At 41.1% G+C, this 21943-nt stretch overlaps 1 protein-coding gene and 1 long non-coding RNA gene across 2 annotated transcripts in view; one reads left to right on the top strand and one right to left on the bottom strand.

Annotated features, from left to right (window-relative positions):
- doc2b (double C2-like domains, beta) overlaps positions 1–21943 on the top strand; it is a 145877-nt gene that overhangs the window by 118810 nt on the left and 5124 nt on the right. The window contains exons 7-9 of the mRNA XM_030068535.1: positions 11461–11618; positions 18649–18730; positions 21623–21719. Coding sequence (XP_029924395.1) covers positions 11461–11618; positions 18649–18730; positions 21623–21719 — 337 coding nt within the window. The remainder of the gene's footprint in view (positions 1–11460; positions 11619–18648; positions 18731–21622; positions 21720–21943) is intronic.
- LOC115371285 (uncharacterized) lies at positions 1817–15831 on the bottom strand. The gene is made up of 3 exons (XR_003929352.1): positions 15568–15831; positions 15353–15485; positions 1817–2053 (listed from the first exon to the last, which is right to left on the bottom strand). It is a non-coding gene; the product is annotated as an uncharacterized LOC115371285 (long non-coding RNA).

Raw genomic sequence — 21943 nt, forward strand, 5'->3', positions numbered from 1 at the left:
AGAGATTCACTTGCATGGTTTTAGACATGGGGCACGCAAACCCGTGCTTGTAGTCATGAGATTGTTTTTTTTTTTTTTTTTTCCCTGATTGTATCCTGGGCATTAATAAGGATATAGGCAAAGGCAGTGTGGCAGGTAATTAAGCGACAATGCTCTGCAAGCTCCATGTTAAACAATCTGAATTGATTCAGACTCAGCAATTTGGATCAGTCTAAAGAAAAGTCCTGTTTATCCTGTGATATTACTTACAGAGCAACCCAGACTTTTTCCTGGTAATATCTCTGTTTCCCTGGTAACACCTTAGGGGCTGACTAATACTTGGAACCCAATCAATACGCTTGCATTATTGTGCCGTGTTGCTGCCTCTGAGCGGCTTTGTTACCTGTCTGTGGAGTCCAGAGAACAATGAGGCAGGCAGAGAGCTAGAGGTATATCTCCTCTTCTATCATTCAAGGTTGCAGCTCCGTTCATTTAGAAAGATGATCTAGAAGTTTGCATCCGAGGTGTCCGGTTGTGCTGTACGTTAAATGAAATTAATGGACATCCTCTGGCCGATCTTAATCGAGTTTTCAGCCAGGCGATGGTGCAACTCGCCTGCGAGCATTAAGGAAACCCTACTAGCAAGACAGCGTGTTTGTTTATGTAAGCTAATTTAATGTGAAGGCAGATTGATGGAGAGGAAAGAGGCGCAGGAGCGAGAGACAGAGGACAAAAGGAACAGAGAGAACAGCAGCCTTTTGCCAACAGGGCTTAAAGGACCACACCAGTGATTTCACAGGTATATCCTAACATCTACAAAACGAATAAACGTCACGTTTCTGCTGATCTTCTCCCAAAGTAAGCCGCCGTATTTTAGAACTCCAATATCATTTTTCCTCCCGTTTATCCAGCCATTGGTTTCCATTCATTCCACTGCAATATGAAAATGAACTTTCAGAGACTTCAGACTTTCTGCACACCAGTTTTCCATCACTGTAATAAAGTTTTCCACATTCGTTTTCATAAAAGCAGCAGCACTGTTGTGTTTGGCTGTTTCAACCAAATATTCATATTCAAAAATGGCGGGATTTTGATTGTACGTTGTGACATCTTTAGTACCCCCACATGATTTGCAAAATGGTTTGTTGGAATGTAAAATGTGGAGAAATTGTAGTAAAACTGGGCCAGTCCGAATGTGCCGGCGTTATGTCTTTTTATTGGCATATATTAACATGCTGGCAAGTGTCTTTTGTCTTTTGTTTGTGGTTTTTCTGTCCTCTGCACCTATTTTTACCCTTTTGCAGGTTTCACTGGGCGACAAAGTTCAAACCTTGCGCTATGTTTTCACTAGTGCATTCTGTGAGAGTTAATTTAAAACGTTATTGTACACTGACTACAAGATATTAAAAGTCTTAGTGTATTTTTTTTTTTCAATACATGGCTATGACACTTTCTTAGACTATTTTAAAACTATTTAACTCTTTAATTGTATTTAAAAAATATATATATATATAACAGACTTAATTTCAGGTCATCTGTATTCTGAGGTCCCCAAAAATCTTTGCCTATAATTGGGTCAGTGCAATTATTGAAGGATACATATCATTGTATTTTCTGTATGAATTATTTTGCGCAATGCTAGCAAAACAATGAGCACAATAAACCATTCATTACCTTATATGTTACAGTGTAAACAGAAGCTGTGCTAGTCCTGTCCAAAAGTTTCATCAAAGTTTGTTAAATGTGTGCATGTTCACCATCAGTGATCACCCAAATTTCATTAAACTCCAAAGTGCAGAATACATGTTATGGACATTAATTATGTGAAGACCGAGCTAACAGTTAAGTAAAATAATTGGGTTAAGGTTTTGGTCGTGGTTTTAATAAAAATGGAAGCCTCACTCTCAGCAGAAAAAGGTCATCAGAGCTGAAGGTAAATGCAGCTGCCAGTCTGGCTCTCCCATGGTGGGAAAGTTATCTTCCGCTTTGTGCACGGAGCGCTCATTTTCATCTGAGGACATCCTGCTCATCTCTCAAATCTCCGTCTCATCATCTCTCCCGTCATACTCTCCACCTGATGGAAGAGGTTCAGCAAAACTGTGTGATCATAAAATTACTTGTATCAAGACCTTAGTACATCTTTGTGTCCATCTAGCAGGCGATGTCGTAAAATGTTTTGTCAGGGGAACGGACTTTGTTGCAGATTACATTTGTTTGTAACATTTCACAAAAAACTTTTGTAATCTCTCAGTATGAAGTCGACTGTAGGAGGCGGGCATGCAGGCAGACAGGTCAAAACACCGAGGTGACCCGAGTTTGAGCCCAACACGAAACAACAGGTCTGTTCAGTTGTTGCAAACTTTACATACGTTATGTTACGTTATGGTAAAACAAGTATTTTTCATGCCTAAACCTAGCCTTTTCCTAACCATAACCAAGTGGTTTTGGTGGCCAAAGCTGACAAAACTGGCTAATGTTCCACCTGACATGATGTACAAGATTGGAAACACATTTGAGATCTGTCAGAGGCAAATATAATCCACAACAAAACATTTTTTCCTCAAAACCTAATTAAAAATGCAGTTCAGTTGCATGGCACCAAAATATGTTGAAGAGGAAATATATTTGTGATACATCAGAAACAAATATGATCCATGACAAATACATTTCTCCCATGCATAACTGATTATGCAGTTAGGTTTATTATTATTTTTTACACTGCTAAATGGCCACAAAGATGTACTAACATCCTGAAGTGTTTTTGTGATCACGCGTTGTTGCTGAACCTCTTACATCAGGTGGGAAACATGACAGGTGAGCCTAATTTGCCCCCAGATTTTGAGAGACGAGCATTTCGTCCAGTAGTTCTGGATGTACTGCGGCACCGAATACAAGGAAGTGGAAGCAGGACAAATATATGATCTGTAAGGATGCCTTCGCTTGTCAGGTGGGCCAACCTCGATATCACCTCGGCAGCCTGAGGTTTGGATTTCCTCCTCACTCTCCGCCTTTATCTGCTTGTGTACCTGTCAGCCTTTAGTTCATCACCGACTCGCCAACTGCAACCATGTCTTGTTAGAGGAGAGTGGGAGAGAGTGTGAGAGGAGGACAGAAGTGGGAACTCCTGAGCCTCAGTACAGTACAGGAAGGCACAGCTGTAAATGGATTTGACAGCGAGCTGAGGGCGGGGGCTGGAACATGTTGGCATGTCAGGTCCAGCAAGACCTCTTGTAAAAGTCATCGACAATTCATGTAGAGAGTCTCTTCCTTGGAGAAATCTGATTAGTATCTTGCTGTGGACATTTCTAGACAGTTTGTGGACTCACTCTCTCTCTCCCTCTCTCTCTCTCTCACACACACACACACACACACACTAGTCTTTGACATTATTACACCGTCATGTTGGAGAGTAGTTTCACATGTAATTGCACTGGTAGTTTAACTGGATTTTGCAGCAGTTTGGTTTAAGTTCAGCTAAAACTTGGATTGTGTTTTCAGTTTTTGGTTACTTTTTGACTTTTTGAGGCAAACTGTTTTTGCCCTGTAAAAGAAAATAAGGGAATCACATTTCTTCATCCTTTTATTTTTGGTTTTAATTATTTTTAAAATTGATTTCCTTGGTTTGTTTCTGGTTAGGCTGGCCTGGTTGGCCTCTATTAACAGCAAATTTTTATTCACACCCTAATCAGTACTATATTTTGCAGTCATATGATTTTGCTGCAGATGAAGGTATGGATATTTTTCACAAAGTAGTTTGTGCTTCTTTTTCTGAGCGAGTCCACTGAATAAATCTATACTTATCCCGGTTGTATAGCTTTGCAGCAGTTAGACAAACTCTGCTTTGCTATTTTTGTCATAAAATATAGGAAAGAGAAAGAATCTAATGAATATAAATTTGAACTGAATTGAAGAACACTGCCCCAATGCCCACATTTCCACTGGCCATTGCCACTTCCAAATAACTTTCGATAAGCTTGAAGTTGCCTAAGCTTCTCTGCATTTGCTTTGCAGATAAGGATGGCCTTATATACTATGTGGGGGGAAATGCTGAGGTTTGGGAATCTCCAGCACATATTCACACCATCAGCAACCGCAGGAGTATTGCTGGTAAATTGCATTTCCAACTCAATGGACATAGCACAGTAAAAAAAAAAAAAAAAAAAGTTTAAGGCCGGCATATCTCCATCATATGAGTGTGCTTGCTGAGGCACTTTTTCCTTTGTTTGGGGAGCTCAAGGTGCTTTTGAACAGAAAGAGACATTTAACCATCTCAGAAATGTGCAAAATGACTGTCATGCTGTCGTGTGAGCACAATAAGAATCTGAGATCTTGTATTCGTTCAGCTGCCTAGTTTCACCACTGACTGCATGCCTCAAAATCCCTTGCCTTTTGTGTGTTTCAGCCATCCTCAAACTCGGAAAAGGAATTTTGGCCATTACTTTATGTGATAATGAGAGCTAATGTGTTTCAATCAATCTAGCGCATTTCGCACAGTGGAATGCAGTGCAATACACCTCACATTAGACACAATGAATAAATAAGTAAAGTGCATAAAAAACAAAATATATAAAAGCAAATAAAATTAACAATAAATTCAAACAACAAGGTTAATGAATAATAAAGCAGATCGGGAATATAAAAACATTGGGAGCAGAGAGCGATATAAGATGAAAGATGAAAGAGGCAAAATTGCAGGTTAAAAATAAAAAAGTGTGATTAAAACAGTTAATAATAATAGGCAGGATTTGTTACTGTCCTGTGTGCTTCAAAGCTCAAATCACAATTAAAAAAAAAAAAAAAAAAAAAAAAAAAAAAATAGAAATAAAAATAGAAAGTGATCAGTTGAGTGGATACCTCCGCCAACACTTTGTACATGCCAAGATATTATAGTCCCACATATTGAATATTTACCAAAAGTTAATCATGCCCACCACCATATTCCTCTTTGGCCAATCAGTGTGAAAAATGAATCAGTTCTTGAACCTTCCCACAAAGTATCATGCAAATCTGTTCATACATTTTAGAAATATCCTTCTTACAAACACGCAAACAAACAGACAGACGAACAGGATGAAAACCATAACTCCTGTCCAACTCCACTTGTGAACGTAATAACACCCAGGATCTTAGCTTGAGCTTTAGGCCGTTTCATGGTGCCTTACATTCAGGTACCAGGTATGTGCCAAAAAGACATGTGTCAAAAAGACAGAGCCCCACTGAAACATACAGCAGGGTATCATCTGCGTAACAGGAAGATGGTGCCATGCTGATAACTCCTACTGGGAGCATGTTGAAGCCAAAAGACCTTGGTTCCAAACTGAGCCTTGGGTTACAACACATGCAATGCCAAATCCTCCAAGCGGATAAAGATTTTTTTTTTCATTAGGCAGGACTTGAAGCAACTTAAAACCATACCAGAAAGACTAAAGGCTGATTAATGCTCACTACGGTGTACATGGCACAAATGGCACTGGACGTCTATAAGAAAAACACGGCACAGCGCTGTGGAGGTCATATTAGATAAACAGATGATGATTGTTTGGAGTGCCGTTTCTCGCTGTTCCAACCGCAAGAACCATGAATGGCCTGCCATTCACAGACACTGTGCCGCGTCGTTTGTGCTGTGAGAACTGTGAATGCAAAATGCAGCATAAATCACCTTTAACAGTCTGTTCAGAATCATCTTACTGTTTGCTCGACAGCCTCAAAAACTCAGAAAAGTCTCGGTCTCAAAAAGGCACCAGAACACAGAGCTTTGTGTCATCTGGATGATCTACCATCTGTGCCAGAACTCTGCAAGCAGCCAACCAGCTGTGCCTCTGATATAAATTGGCTGCAAGTTTTACCTGACTACATCCTCTCCTGTTGCTGTTCACAACTTTCAAAGTACTTCCTCCTTTCTTATGGACAGCAAAAGTAAGTGAGGTTGTGGGATTAAAGTGCGTAGTAACCCTAGGGCTTTTAAACCTCACAACATGTTTAACTTTCATGACCACAATATAAAAAACATAATAAAATAATAAAATGAATGGCGGTGTGTTCTGCCAGAAACTACAAGACCCATTCAGCCAAAAAGCGCAAACTGGAAAATTCCAGCCCCATAGATTACATGCTTTTTACACAGACATTAGTGGTTAAAAACTATCTGCAGAACCTACAGTCTTGGGGTCAAGATGTTTTATGGGTCAAATGTTGTTTTAGGGTAAACTGTCACTTTAAGTTGAGTGTGAAGTCTACCAGTTAATCCAATCACAGACAGAGTCTTGATATGCAACTCAGCATGAGACAGTTTTCACGGTCGTTCCACTGAGTTTTATTTCAGCAGTGATCTACCCATATTATGAGAGCTAACCAGGAAACGGAGTCAAAGGAAAAGATTAATTTTCACAAATCTAAGAAGTTCTACATGATTATCAGCAAACCTTTGTGTCCTAAAAATTACATTCCCATACAACTAATCTGCATTCATAATTTCTTAATTTAGGGGGAAATGTATTTTGTTGAGGATTACATTTGTTTCTGACATATCACAAATACTTTTCCAATCTACATAGCATGTACATCATCTCAGGTGGCAGTTTTGCCAGTTTCATTGCCTTTAGCCACCAAAACCACTCGATTAAGGTTAAGGTAAGGTTAGGCTTAGATATAAAAACCATAGGTTAAGGTTAAGGTAAGGTTAGGGTTTATGCATAAAAAACACATGGTTACAGTAACATAACATGTAAGGTTTGCAACAATCAAGCACCAGTGTCGCTTCGCTCTGAACTCAAATTCAGGTCTCCAGGGTGAAAGCTGGTTGTTTCACCCATCCGCCACCCCACCTGCCTCTGAGTACAAACCTCACACTAAAGGATTACAAACGATCCTGTTACAAACAAATGTTGTCTGCGACGAAATAAGTTCCCCCGGAAATGTAATTGAGAATGCAGCTTAGTTGAGTTCAGTTGAGTATGAGAATGTAATTTTTAGGAGACAGGGCTCTTATCGGCGTGATGTGAATTCTGGATGTGCTCTCAAATGTAGCTGTCTCTTTATTTCCCTTTTTTTTTGTCATCTTAGCAGCACCTTGACCTCATCTCTCCTGTTCCAGCTGCTACCATCAGTGGACCCTGCATGTTGTGTCTGAGCCACTCTCAGTTATGTAACTGAAATGCATGTGTCAGGTGTCCCTTTCAGACTGGGTGTTTTGGGTGTGATACTCTCTGAGCCCTGTGTCCTTTCATGTTTGCCTTGTCTATGTGTGCAGGATTCTGAAATTTAGAAAGGAATGGGCTGCTAGTGTGAAATAACCGCCATTTCTCACTGTGTGTCTAGATCTATCAGGTTATTAACACACTCAACACAAGAGATGCACTTTCTCTTGTTACCCTATTTGTGAGGAACTAAAGGAAGATAATAACAACAAGGGACAGCAGAATTAACTACAGCAATGGAGATGAAAAACGTACTCGCTGATATTAAACAAGTTGTTGCTGGCTGGCTGGCTGGGAGGGATCACCAAAAGTAGCTGCTTAGAGATAGAGTGCAGTGTTGACAGTGGCCTTTGGACAAAACAGGCAGGGTCCACTGATGGTAGCAGCTGAGACAGGAGACATGAGACCAAGGTGTTGATAAAATAATGAAAAGGAAACATGGTGACAGTGATTTCTGAGAGAAAATCCAGAGTTCACATCACTCCCATATTCATGCAGGGCTGAGAAAATGAACAGGACTGTCTTCGTCACTGACAGCCGGCACTGGACACATATCTGTGAGCAAAGAGAGAGAAATCACATGCCAAGTGAGCTTCAAATGCAAAGTGATCCACAAATGCATGAAGATCATTTCACATGCACATTTTTGATCCACAAATTTGTAGACTATTTTAGATGCAAATTTTGCTCTGAAGATTTCCCAGTATGAATACATTTGTAAAACCCATTGTACTTGGATTTGAAGTTAAAATACATTTCCTCAGAATAGGTTATGGAGTTTGGCAAAATTATTCAATATTTTTGGGGTATCACTTTACACATCTCAAGTGAAAAACATGTTATTGGATTTGTCAGACATGGCTAATATGGCAAGGCAAGGTAACTAAGTGCTACTGGCATACCTCTGTCTAAAAGGACTAAAAATAATTCCCTGGATTAAAGAGTAACTAAACCCCAAACCCAAATCTGTGTGAAGCCTGGCTGCTAATGATGAAAAGTAGGCTGCCTGGACTTTGGCAGCAGGTGATGTCACCACCTGTTTTTCTCTGTTGTGGTGACATCACCTGCCTCCAAAGACCTGGTACTAATGGGGTTTAGTTTCTCCTTAAATTAGCAAATTCAGGCTTTAATGGAAATGGAAAGCCAACAATCTTCACTCTTCTTTGGACGTCCTTATATAGAGCTTATATCAGAGTATCAGTGAGCAGCCACGGATGCCAGAACCACAAACATCTCTGACAGCTACAAGCTTCCGTCATGAGAACGTCCCTTTAATGTAATGAAATCTATCCTTCTGCTCAAATGATATTATTGAGACGTCTTCCGGGGGGCATTGTGAGGAATTTAGGATTTTGATAGATTGACACCAGATTGTCACAGTTGATCATCTCAGTTGATTCCATTTCCCGTCTCTTTCCCTAACATATACCATTAATGACTCTTACCTGGAAAATCCGCCATTACAATAGCAATCCACCAAGGTGCAAGTGCACGTGGCTTTTAAAGGGAATGTGAAATGGCGCTCCGATTTGTTTATTGCATGTTGCGCCAAAAACACACCCATGGTTAATGAATAGACTAAGTACAACCCTTTTGAACCATGTTTTTGGTGCAACCAGCCTTTTTGCCAGCATTAAAATAGCAAAAGTGGACTTGGACTGAATGCACTTGTGCCATCCTCTTCAGACTGTGTGCTTAGATCATTAAAACTGAGCCCTATGTGTTGATTTTGCATCAAATTTGTAATGTGTGGGTAGTTTTGAACACAGGCCTAGTCTTACCTTCTATGAGATACATTAGTGCTCAAGACACTCGTTCTGGTCCTTAGCTAAATAACAAGCTGACATTACCAAATATAAATCAGTCAGGTTCATCAATAGTAAAATGATTAACTCCCAGTCAAAACTGCACAGAAATTAATCTTGTCTATTGAATAATGCTGGGCTTTTAGAAATGCAGTCAACCGGCCACAGGAATAGTTGCCCAACAGCTGAGGATCTCCAGCATGGCTGCCAGCCGCAACGTAATCATTCATCATTATAACAGCTGCTCATATAGCTGCATCATGGTAATAAACACGCAGTTACTACTCATAATCCAAAGATTTGGCTGGGGTCTTTCGTTAATGTTTTGCTTCCATTACACCGTCATTACATGCCCTGAGCTCGACGTGTCAGAAAGGCGCCACAGGGATTCTGAACTCTACTCAGATCATTTGTAACGCCGATATGTCATGCTGGCCCAAAGTTTTTTTCCCCAAATTACCAAGCCTGCTGGTGGGTGACACTACAGCTTGAATGATTTTGAGCCAAAATAAAGGCAAACTTCACATGTTGTCCAAACTGAGTATTAAAGATCAGACACAGTATTTATCTCACTGATCTGATGCAGGAAAAGAGGCGCTGTTCTCATGAAGTCTTGTTCTGTCTTCAGTCTGGCTTAATGTCTGGCTACATGGGTGCAGCATGTTGGGTAGGCAGGTGGCAGTTGTTTTTTCCACCGCTTGGAAACCGTGTCCTGACCGCTCACTGCGTCGGTCAGTCTGCTGGTCAGTCAGAACTCAGGTCCAGGGCAGTATTTCTCCAAATCTACGGGTGGATTGCCATGAATTTTGGTGCCAGCGTTCATGTTGGCTAGAGGATAAAACCTGGCCATTTTGGTGACCCCATGACCTTGTCTTTAGTGCCACCAGCAGGTCAAATGGTAAACATAGCAGTACAATATCTCCAAATCTATTTAGTGGATGGCCATGAACAGTAGCGGTTTTAGGCACGGGCGAAGCGGGCAGCCGCCCGGGGCGGCATATTTTCATGTCTCGTGGGGGGCGGCATGAGAGCAAAAAAAAAAAAAAAAATCATCCTTGCTGCAAAGCAGTTTTCTACTACCGTATTCATCTGAATATAAGACAATATTTTTTCCATTGAAAATGCCCTGAAAAAACGCCCTCGTCTAATATCGGGGTCTAAGCAAATACACATGTATTGTGCTTGCATATAAACCAGTAGGTAGGCTCGCCTGATGCCGCAATTACCGGCGAATGGCCGCATTGCGCAGTCAATAATCAACCATGTTGTCTGTGTCACTGTCCGTTGTGCTGCTGCCGCCGCGTATGAACAAAAGTTGATTTATAATGAGAGGATGGCAGTATGTGTGTGCTGCTCACCTGTCAGATCCGGCAGACCTGACCGGGTGGGCGCGGCACCTGCAGGCATCAAGCCGGTGCCGCGGCCGGCCCGCCTGATGCTGACCGGTGGCTTTTTTTTATACAAACAAGATTTTGTTCATATAAAAAGTATTTTTCCAAAAAAGGTATTTGTGCAGGTGTTGGCGCCCCTGCTCTGGGAGGGGCGCGTCTAGCCGCCAGAGGGGCACCGGTAGCGGCCGTTATCGCTTGGAAGTTCTCGCCGCGCGCGCACGTAGGGCTAGAACGGAAGGGCGCAAGGCAGTAATTTCGCCCAGGGCGGCAACATGGGCAGAACCGCCACTGGCCATGAAATTTGTAACAACATTTGCACCACCAACGGGTCAAATTGTTAACTTTACACACTACAGTAATGTCTCAAAGTGTTTTTGCATTGCCATGAAATTTGGTTACATCATTCCTGTTGCTTAAAGGATGAAACTTTGCAATTTTGGTGACCCCATGACCTTCCCTCTAGCACCACTATCAGGCCTTTTTGAATCTTGCACACTAATGTCTCAAAAACTAATTTAGCATTTAGCATGGAAACTTGGTTACAACATTCAAGTTGGCATAGTGGTGGTTGTAAGAGTTGAAATTTTGAGACGGCATTCATGTTGGCTAGAGGACGAGTTTGGGCCAAGTAGGTCTACCTGCAGCCGGCAGCTACTACAAAATACAAGTCTTGTCAGTTTGGTTTTCTCCATGACCTGTCTTCTAGCGCCACCAGCAGGCCCAGCGGAGCAACTGTTTTAGAAATATTCCTTTTTTCTTTTTTCTTTTTTTTTTTGCATGGATTTATAGCACTGTGAAAATGAACTCATTCCAAATGGCTTGCAAAAGCAGACAGTGGGATGTCTGCCAGGATGTCTGGATTTAGGGTCGTGACTGCAGCTGTTGTGAATGAAATATAATAAAACTGTGATGCCAGAATTCAGACACAAACTCTGAGGACAGAAATAGGATGTTACAGTCACAATGGTCATCAACATGAGGGTAAACCAGTTTCTGGTGGCATGTACAATTTGGACATTGAGCTCAGTAGGGAAAAGACAGTAATGATTTCTCAATTTTGACTTTTGCACAACCTCTTCATCATCGCAGGTCAACAAGACAGAAGACAAGTCCTTGGAAGAGCGGGGACGCATCATGATCTCCCTCAAGTACAACACACAGAAATCATGCCTGGTGGTGGGCATCGTACGCTGCGCCCACCTCGCCGCCATGGACGCCAACGGCTTCTCCGACCCCTACGTCAAAACGTGAGCGTGCAAACACACACATACAAACAGCTGTTTTGACATTTACCAGCAATTTGTTGTTTTAAATTTCAATGTATTAGGTTCTGTTGATTTCCATAGGTTCATATAAAAGATAAGGTAAGATGAAACCCTGTAAGGACATCGGGGCGCTACAGCAGGAGATGGTATCTAGATACAGCAAAGAAAAAAAAAAATTGTGAGACATAGTGTATTTTATCTCACAATTATTTTGAGATTCCTAAACATACACATCAAAATCTGATGCACTGATCAGTGTAATCTCTGACATAGTCGATTTAATGTAGTCTAATCAGGTTAACTAGGCTTGTTTGTCATGAAGGCAGCAGCAATGGGGCAAAAGTCGTGATCTCAGTAAAGAGAGCTCAAAGTAAGTACTACACCGTGCATCAAAAAAGAAAAGAAAAATGATATGGCCTCTGCGGGGCGCTGTGTGTGACACCATCACAACAAGAAACTGACTCATGATCTTGATGTGTCACAATAATGATGATAAAATAAAATAAGTTGTCAGGATATCTCTGGATAATTAAGTTAAAAATAAGATTTAAAAAATCTTTTCTGGCTTAAAGTTATTTTGGAGTAAGATTGCAATCGCAACTGAAATACCATGTAGTAGTGTTGAATGGAGACTCAGCTTTACAGTTAAAAATGTTGAAAGAATTTTTTTTCCAGGAGGAATAACAGCAGCTGAGAAATGTTCCTCCGCATAAGCTCCATGTTAACCAGTGGCGCCAGAACCTGACAGACATCCTTTCATTAGAAATGTCACCTGCCAGAATGAATGGAGCAAAAAAAAAAAAAAAAAAAAAAAAAAAAAAAATGTAATTGAAGGTTTAAACCTATCTATATAGAGAGAGAAATCAGAGAGTACAATTTTATGGTTTTGTGAAGATGAAGGTGGTTGACTCATAGAATATGAGATGAACAGATGAAGATATTGTTTAAAAGTTCCAATAATTAAACAAAAAAAAATAATAATAATAGAAAAACAGGAAAGTGTCACAGAAATCTGACTTTTCTCTGAATTCTGACTTAAATTCATAGTTTTTCTCACTTCAATCAGAAGTCTGACTTTTTTTTTCTCAGAAGTCAGAATTCTGACTTTAATATCAGAATTCTGAGTGAAATAAGTCGAGTCTTTGGGAATACGATAGAAAAGAGAAAAAAATTCTACAAAAAAACACTTAATAGAAGGAATGCGATAGATATATGGATTTTGTGTAATAGTTCTGCTGTTTTCTATTAATATTTATGGAATACCTAAAATGCTGCATGCATGTAAAGGAGAGAAGATGGGATAGCTGGGAAATTAGTGTATATTTGTGATCTCTGCTATCTTACAGCTTGAGTGCCACGTATGCTTTTAAATTCTGGCAACATGAATCTCATGTCTAATGTATTCCATATGTAATCACCAGCATGTTGTGTGCAGAAAGCCATGCGTATGAGGAGAGAGTGATGTGGCTTGTAGGCGCGCTGCAGCTCCTTGTCAGTTGATTACTTCCAGGCAGATCTCTCCTGAACACACACGAGGCTACAGACATAATTATGCTGTTTGTGGTGGACAACATCAAATTCAACAGAGCACAAGTGCTGAAATGGATTAGCTGGCAGCCGTAATATTTTAGCAGCAAAAAGGTAGACTGACTGCATGATTATCAGCTGCATGAAAGACACCCAGCACAAGAGGCCATCCGGAGGGCTGCAATTTGAAGGAGAGTCCTATTTATCACAGCTGAACATTTCCCAAGTCTTTCATCTGGCTGAGCAATGAAAGTGCAATTAATTTCCGACTCTGCTGAGCACACCGGGACAACAAAAGAGCAACTCGTTTTGGAAGAGCGAGGCTGGCAACAATTTTCCAACAGTTCGAGGCTGAGAAACCCTCTCTGAAGCCTGAAGGACACACAGACAGATAATAGATTTACTGACTGGCTCGTGTGAGAGGGAATAAAGGAAATGTATGCTCTGTCAGATAGACGGGGCTGCATGATTTTTCTCCTCTTTCAGCGGCGAGCGTCTGTCTGACGCATCAAGTCACGGCTGTCTGCATTTCAGAGGTCCGCTGAACAATGACTTGGTTTGCTCCATTGTGTCAATAACACTGGGCTTTTGTAACACGTTTCCATCCTTAAAACACACACATGCCTGTGTAATACACACTGCAAACGGCCCACTTCCTGTTTAAGAGATTAGAATGGAGACGGCATTTTAATGTCAAACTCGCAGGTAAAAAAAACAACAACAAACAAACATATATGTATACTGTGTACGACTGTGTAAATATTTTACTGGCAACGCTGCAGCTTATACAGTTGAACCCTGCTGAGATCCGCACGGACGTGTTGAGTTCATAAATTGTTCATATGCCTTTCACAAGCATTGAACCCCGGAAATTCACTTGATGTCTCCCAAAAAGCTGTTAAAAAGACGAAAAATAGAAAGAAAAACAAACAAGCAAACAGGAAAATAATCTGGGGAAAATATGGGAAAATTCTTTGAAAATTATCAAAACAAAACAAAATATTCCAGAAAAACAGATTTATAATTATTATATATTATGTTTATGATGGAAAACAACATATAATTACCTTCCAAAAATTAAAAAAAAAAAAAAAAATCTATATATTTATCTGACTATAGAGATAGACCACAGAATTAGTCACAATTAAAATTAAATTAATAAAAGAAAAAAATACAACAAAAAAGCCCCTGCAAAATGACAAATAAAAAAGAGATAAAAGGAATTCTGTTTGGAGAGTGACAAAAAAAAACCTTTCAAATTCAAAAGTGCGACTACTGCCCGCGGACTCCTGGGTGTCAAAGGGTTAAATGGCGAACTAAAATGAAAAGCCGCGTATTAGGATATAATCGTGTTTGCATCCTGTGCCTCTCAGCTTGTTTTGCCCAGGAGTCAGTGCCGTCCCGTTACACGCCATCAATTAGAGTCCCTGCAAAATCCTCATTAACAAACACACCAAACACACACACGCACACACACACACACACACACAGCCCCTCCTCCAGGTAGCACAGTGAAAAATAACCCACTTAGTCCCCCTTTAGTCTCCACGTTACCTTGGAAGATTGGAGTCTGTGTAGCTCCAGTGAGCACGGAAGAGTAGGAAAAAAAAAATATCAGTAGTACTGTAATTGCTTGGCAGATTGAAGTACACCTCCCCAAATTAGGGTTATTGCCTAAAATTGTTGCGAATTTCTTTACCAAATGAATAGAGGAACTTCACAACCTCCAGCACACAGGAGTTGATATGAGTGCAGTTTGACTTTCGCATAATTTCTTAAAGCGGTATGAAAAAAAAAAAGAGAGGTCCAACCATGACACACACACACACACACACACACACACACACACACACACACACACACACACCTATGCGTGCGTCTGCCCCCAGAGCAACAGCACCAATAACAATTCTAATCTATTTCCACCACTGACTCATACATCGCAGTCAATGGAAAATGAAATTGATACGAACCCTCAGTGTTTACTCACATCCTAACATTTTATCGAATGAAACAGTCCATTATTAAAGCGGTATAGGGTTTCGCTACAGGCTTCCTCGGGCCTCATCTTAACGCCACGTCAAATGGAAATCAAATTGAATTAGAAATGGGAAATAAGTTTATTCAACCGAAAATAATCCACTGGTGGCACCGGGCACCTCCAAAGTTATTTAAACAGAATTTCATACCAGAAGAAGAAGAAGAAGACGGCGACTGCGGCTGGGGACACAGACGCGAGGAAGCCTCTGTCCTGCAGACACGTTGGTCACGTCCAGAGTCAAAGGGCTGGTGGAATAATATCCAACAACTTTTATTTGATGCCTGGAAGAGACAATTCCTCATCACCGTAAAGCCGAGCATATTGGGTTCAACAGCTGAGTTCAAGGACTCAAGAACAAAATACCTTCTCTATTTGAAGAGTGGACCGCAGCCACGGCCCGGGGGTCTCATATTTAGATAGGCTGTGTCACGTGTGTGGAGGAGGTCGGCAGGACCCAAATGCAGCTGCAGGTTGCGGTGAAGAAAATTATTTATTAACTGAAATGACAAAAGAACTCGAGGAGCACCAGGAATAAACACAGGAACCACTGGACGCACGGCAGAGCAACACATGGCAACTGAAGACGGGACTTAAATACACAACGAGCTAATAAGGTAACAGGACACACCTGGGGAGGGGCTGGAGCACAAGACTGGAGAACACAGAGGAGAGATGGAGGAAGCAGACACAGGGGAAACCACTAATGGCCCTGCCTACTACCATACTGTTTAGTAGGCAGAAAAAAAATAGTATGTTCCAATACATAGTATGCCTGATGCAGTATGCCAAGAATACCAGGATGTTCTACTACATCCGGTCAGATTTCGCAGTATGGATTTCAGCATGCTGCTCTGGCCATTCTTACCCACAATCCTTTGCGCAGTGGAAGTTACGTCGCACTGACTGAGCTGCGTTTACAAGCCACGCCCACATACAGAAGACAACACGACACACACACATCGCCCTCACCTCGCTCAGGTACAGCAGAAGCGACAGGAAGACAGAAGATCAGAAATATGACAGACGACAGCGCGGTATGAAACAGCACCGGCATTTTGACAACAACATTCAAATGTGGCGCTACGGACGACGGCGGAAGTGAGCAAGAGGGTCGGAGGTCAGGGATGACCTATGTAGTGTGTCCCAATAGTGTGCATACACATGCATACTGCATACTACACTGCATACTTTGTAAGGGCAGCTGCAGTACGTACTAAAAGTAAGAAGTAGAAGTATGCGATTTGGAACGCAGGGTGGGAGTGGGGACGCAGCAGGGCAAAGGAAACTCCACCAAAACACAAGGAAAACACAGAAAAACTCAAGTAGATTCCACAGAAAAAAGTCCAAAACACCAGAAACTCAGAAGCACGACAGGCTGGACTGCTATGAGCTGACCAGGGGACATTTACCACTTGGAAGGATGCAGAGTAGACATCAGTTTAGGGTATTTGTAAAAGTTTTGCAACTTTTATTTGGTGCAGCTGTGTTGCGATGACGCTGTGTAATAACCTTACGTGTATTGCATTGTTATTATTATCATTATTATTGTTTTAAATGACCTTTTCCTCCTCTCCTTCCTTACAATTGTATTGCTTTTTCATGGTTATATGTTATGTTTTATCCTGTCTCTTTGCTCAAAAAGCTTAATGAAAATGTTAAAGTGATTTTTTTTTTTTTTTTTTTTAAAGGAAATTGAGTTTTATTTTTTCTGTTGCAGTTCTGTGTACCACAAAGTGCCTCACAAACACAGTTAAACGCTGAAGGTCATGAAAAAAAAAACAAGATAAAGAATATCATGAAGGGATGCAAGAACAGAAGAACATGTAAAATGAAAAGTATTGATATATACAATCAGTCTAATGCAGTTCAGTGCGACAGCTCTGCCATAAATTCTACCTTTTAACAAAGTTTATAATGTTCAGTTTTTGTTGACATTGTGCAGAATGTGTACATTTAATTCTATGTTTATTATTGCTGTGGTGGTTTGCAGAGGTCTTGTACTGGACTACATTATATTGAGAGGTGTTTCCAATTATTTGTCCTCTGTGTTTATATTTACATGATGTGGACAGAATAGTGGAAACAGCGGTCAGTAAAATGCAGTCTAGTCCAACAGCAGCACTAACTATGAGCTCAATGCCAAACACAGAAGTGAATGAACACCTCTATTACTGTGACAAATAGAAAACCTGAGCATTACAGGCAGCAGGAAAGGAAACTTTATGGCACAACAGTTGGATTGTATTGCATTAGACTGTGCAGGTGGACCTGATAAAGTGGCCACTGTGTATTTAAATGTATATGTATACAAAAAAAGATTAATAAACAGCACAGCATCAGCGGCATGCTTTGAGAGATTACATGGGCTGTGAGCTGAAAATACTCTAAATTCAGTTAAAGTGCAGGTATGGTGGAAAATAGAGAGTCACTCAAGCCACAATCAAGACTCATTCTTACCTTGTGCATTGAGAATTAAACTCTGTTGTGATCATTTTCTCGATGGGCTCGGTGTCAGATCACACTGTTGGTGGTGTTACCTGTGGAGGACTGGAGGTCCTGTCTCTGGAGCTGGACGGACAGTAGGGCAGAGCCACAGCTCCCTCTGGGGGATGAAACAATATAATAACTAAATCTAATGGTCTCACAGTCACTGTGGCTTCACATAGTGTGGTAGCTGAGGGTGTCCTATAACAAAATAAAACCTTTAATATGTCCTTAGTTTTCACCTGAAAACACACTTCATGCCTTAATAAGTTCTTAATTCCAACACTGAGCTCGGCAGAATTGTTCACTTCATTACCCGCACACAAATGAAGACAAATGGCACATATTTCACAGGAATCTCGGTCTTTGTTTTAATTCAGGGGAAACCAGAGGCTTTCTTGATGTCTGTTAATATAGCAATTCAGCTACAATTTACATACTGTAGCATTTAAAATGCCTCATTAGGCACTGGAAATGTTATCCTCCATTTAAAGGTGTAAATACAGGTGTTTAAGTTTTAAGTGGCATTTCAGGGACTAAATCAGGAATAATATAATAAAATGCGTCTAGTTAAGCTTAAACCAAAGAGGGTGATTTAGTTGCATTTTATAGTATTCATGCGCAAGAAAAAACTTCATTTTTGTATTGTGTCCAATTTAGAATATTTGAAGGTGTTAAAATTCAGGGATGTTGTGTTTGTAAAGTGGTATGTATTGCCAGTGGGCTCTTACAAAGATTAAAACTAATGTCACTACAGATAAAATGTTTGTGTTCCCTGTTTAACCTTATTACCACATTAGAGATAAGTATTATTTTTTAATGTTGGTCGATGTATTTTCATCGCTAATAGAAGAGGTCGTTCCTCTTGCTTGCTCACAGCGGGCAGCAGTACAAGCCTTTGAGGTCAGTCGTTTTTATTTTTGTGAAACGTCTTTGTAACTGTGATCTGCTCGCCTGCAGGTACCTGAAGCCTGACGAGAACAAAAAGTCAAAGCACAAGACGGCTGTGAAGAAGAAGACGCTCAACCCCGAGTTCAACGAGGTACAAGCCGCCGCTGTCACATTAAAACTCCAGCAGCTCCTGTTTTGCTATTTTCCTGCTGTATTTATTTACCTGCCCTGAATGTTTACCTGGTCCCTTTATGTGCTGAGCAACTCTCCAAACACCAAGCCCAGCAAAACCCATTTAAAAGAAGGTGTGGCTGTCAATGTCAAAGGAAGGCTATATTTCTAAATTTATGGCGAGCTGGGTCTTTCAGAGAGCAGCTCCGGCTGTAGGTGGACTGTGCCCTCCAGTCAACCTCGGCTGAACATTTGTCATTCTGTTCCCATTGTGAAGACGTGGCCCTGTGTTCTCAGCCCTGTCTGTCTTTTTGCAGCACTGATACTGCGTCTCACCTCTCTCACCCACCGCAAACCTTCATTTCATATATCCCTGCAAGCACTCTGATGCCGAATTGGGTGCTACCGCTGGAAGCCGACGTACATGTGGTGGCAAAATAAAAGCCGTGTGTCGTCGTCTGTCGCTGCTACCTGCATCGGTTTGTGAAATCACAACCGAAATATCTGCCCGATATCAATTCGATGCAGTTTCCCGAGCCGTTTTAATAACCTGTCACCCTCTCGGATCACACTGTGAACATTTTGTGTTCGATTGGGTTGACCTTGAAATTGGCCACCATTGAAACCAATTTTATGAAGCATTGAAATTTCAAGTCTATTCGCACAAGGTACATATTATTCATAGATGTTAATCAGATTTTTGACTTAAGGAGTCATAAAGGAGTAATAGTTTTGCTTATGAGTACAATTTCTTACTATTCACAACACATGATGTGAGTCCTGGAGGCACGATAAATATGTTGAATGCATCTCCTACCTCTGTGGACATTTGCAAACCTTTATTTTGGAATATTTGGAAAGTTTTATTGCGTGAAAAGTCTCCCACATGCTCTCGGTGAGACAGGGAACTAGTTTTCCTGGTGTGCCCTGACTGGATAGTTCACCCATTTAAAATTGAGGTTAACTTCCCGTCGACTAACATACTTAAAATGAACGCCTTAATCCAAGTGTTGCTCTGCCAATATGACTAATGAGTGCACGCGGATGATAGTTTTGCTCAGATTTCTGTTTATGACTGCATTTTTCCTGTTAGCAACATCTGGAAACATCTGCTAACTTCAGCATTTCCTGTATCACACCACACCACAGAGACAGAAGTGGATTGTTTGAGTCTGCTGACATTGGTTTTCTTCACTGAACACATTTACACATGTTGGGGGACAAAAACACCGACTTTCTCCAGAGCACTAAAACACTGGCCTCTATCACACCTTACAAGTACCTTTCAGACACCTGCAGGCCACCGTAGCTGAGGGCCAACACAGAGAGCTTAGATCACACAAAGAAATAGTTCTACCATAAATGAAGACAAACAAAAAAACAACCTAGAAAAGTAACAATTCTGCTAAACATCATCAAACTCAAACTTTGTTTATTTAGCACTGAGTCTTCTAGTGGATTAAAGTGGTTATTTTTAAGAGTGTTAGCCGGGGGGAAGTCCACCTCAATGGCAGGAGGCTAACAGTTAGCATTTGGAGCATCGCAGCAACAGTGAGAGGAAGATAACACCACTACTGACCTACAGAACAGCTAGGAGGGGGGTAAAACACTACCAAACTATCGAGGGTGAACTATCCCTTTAAGACAAACTATCTCTCCATGAAGGAAATCACAAGCAAACAGAAGTTCCCAAAGATCCAAACTTCAAACAGGTTAAGAGTATGTCAAAAAAAAAAAAAAAAAAAATGTTTTCCGCAGGTTTTCCTTGGTACTTTGTGGTACTCTGTGGCCGTGGCTCACAAACATCCACCTGTATCATAGCGCACAGCATCGGCAGCTTGACATTTCCTTTGACATTTTTGTGCCCATATTCATGCATCACCTCCTGGCCTTTCCAGCAGAGACCAGCACCGGGCTCTCCCTCCGTGGTGGGACGTCACTGGTTTCATTAAGGCAGCCCAGTGACTGACTGACTGACTGACTGACTGACTGACTGAATCACAGACTGATTTCAAAATGCATGCATGGGCTTCACGCAGTGGACTTTGATATTTGAGAGAAATGCTTGCTTTTGCATCAGTAATATGTTGAAGTGGTGTATGTTTCATGTTTTAATTTTTTCTATATGCGCTATTCAGGATGCTGGTGAGACTTGTGAGCATATTCAATGGGTCTGTTCTTATCTATTGGAACTACTCAGAAATAATAAATTTGACCATACTACATTTTGTGGTGCTGACGACAGTGCGAACAGATCACGATGCAAAATCTCTCCTTGATATGGGATTTGTGAAGTAGAAAATGAAAGACTCTCAAGGTGTTGAGCCTTTAATCCGCAGGAACAAACAGGTTAAAGAGCTTGAGACTCACATCTTGGCTAAAGCCTTTGGGGTGAACGTGATATGTGCTGAACAGTGCTGTGTTCCTGCAGGTATATCGTGTTGAAACATTTTACAAACAGGCGATCTGTAATATAGTGGTTATAAATTCATCCAGTTGGGAGCGTAAATGTTCCCAGGGCGCTGTGTTCCCTCCATATAATCTTTTTGTCCACATTTTCAAACACCATTTATTTACTTCTTTTTATGTTGAGGGAACGTAATATTTTGTATGTCGCCTATGTTTAATGTTACATATGTGGCTAATGTCCATGCCAATAATAATGGCAGCTTAACCACTAACACCATTATTTACTGAACACAGGCAATTTTTGCGGAGGTTTTTTTTTTTTTTTTTGTTGAGGGAACATTGCATTAAGGGAACATGGGGGCTGTTCCAGTTGTCTTGCAAGACTTTTGGACAACACTGTACAAGTAAAGATTTGGATTTCAGCTTTTTCCTGTGTTTTTCGCCCCTGTTCTGCTCTCTGTAGGAGTTCTCTTACGACATCAAATATGCAGACCTCACCAAAAAGACCCTGGAGGTGACGGTGTGGGACTACGACATCGGCAAGTCCAACGATTTCATAGGTAAAGCACAGGTGTACCGTGCCAGCTCTGGTTTTCATCAAAGGTAGAGAACGGGAGGGTCGAGCCAAATCGCTTGACTGATATTCATCCCCATCAGCAACACTGTTACCGCCCTTTCCAGCTGAGTCCGCCATCTGCCCGGCACTTCCTACGGCTGGAGTCTGGGGAACAAACACACAAACGATGATCTATGCTGTGAGCCGCTTGCTCCGGCTTGCCGTCAC

This window comes from Myripristis murdjan, chromosome 14, assembly GCF_902150065.1.
Source record: "Myripristis murdjan chromosome 14, fMyrMur1.1, whole genome shotgun sequence".
In the NCBI taxonomy this organism is placed as follows: Eukaryota; Metazoa; Chordata; class Actinopteri; order Holocentriformes; family Holocentridae; genus Myripristis; species Myripristis murdjan.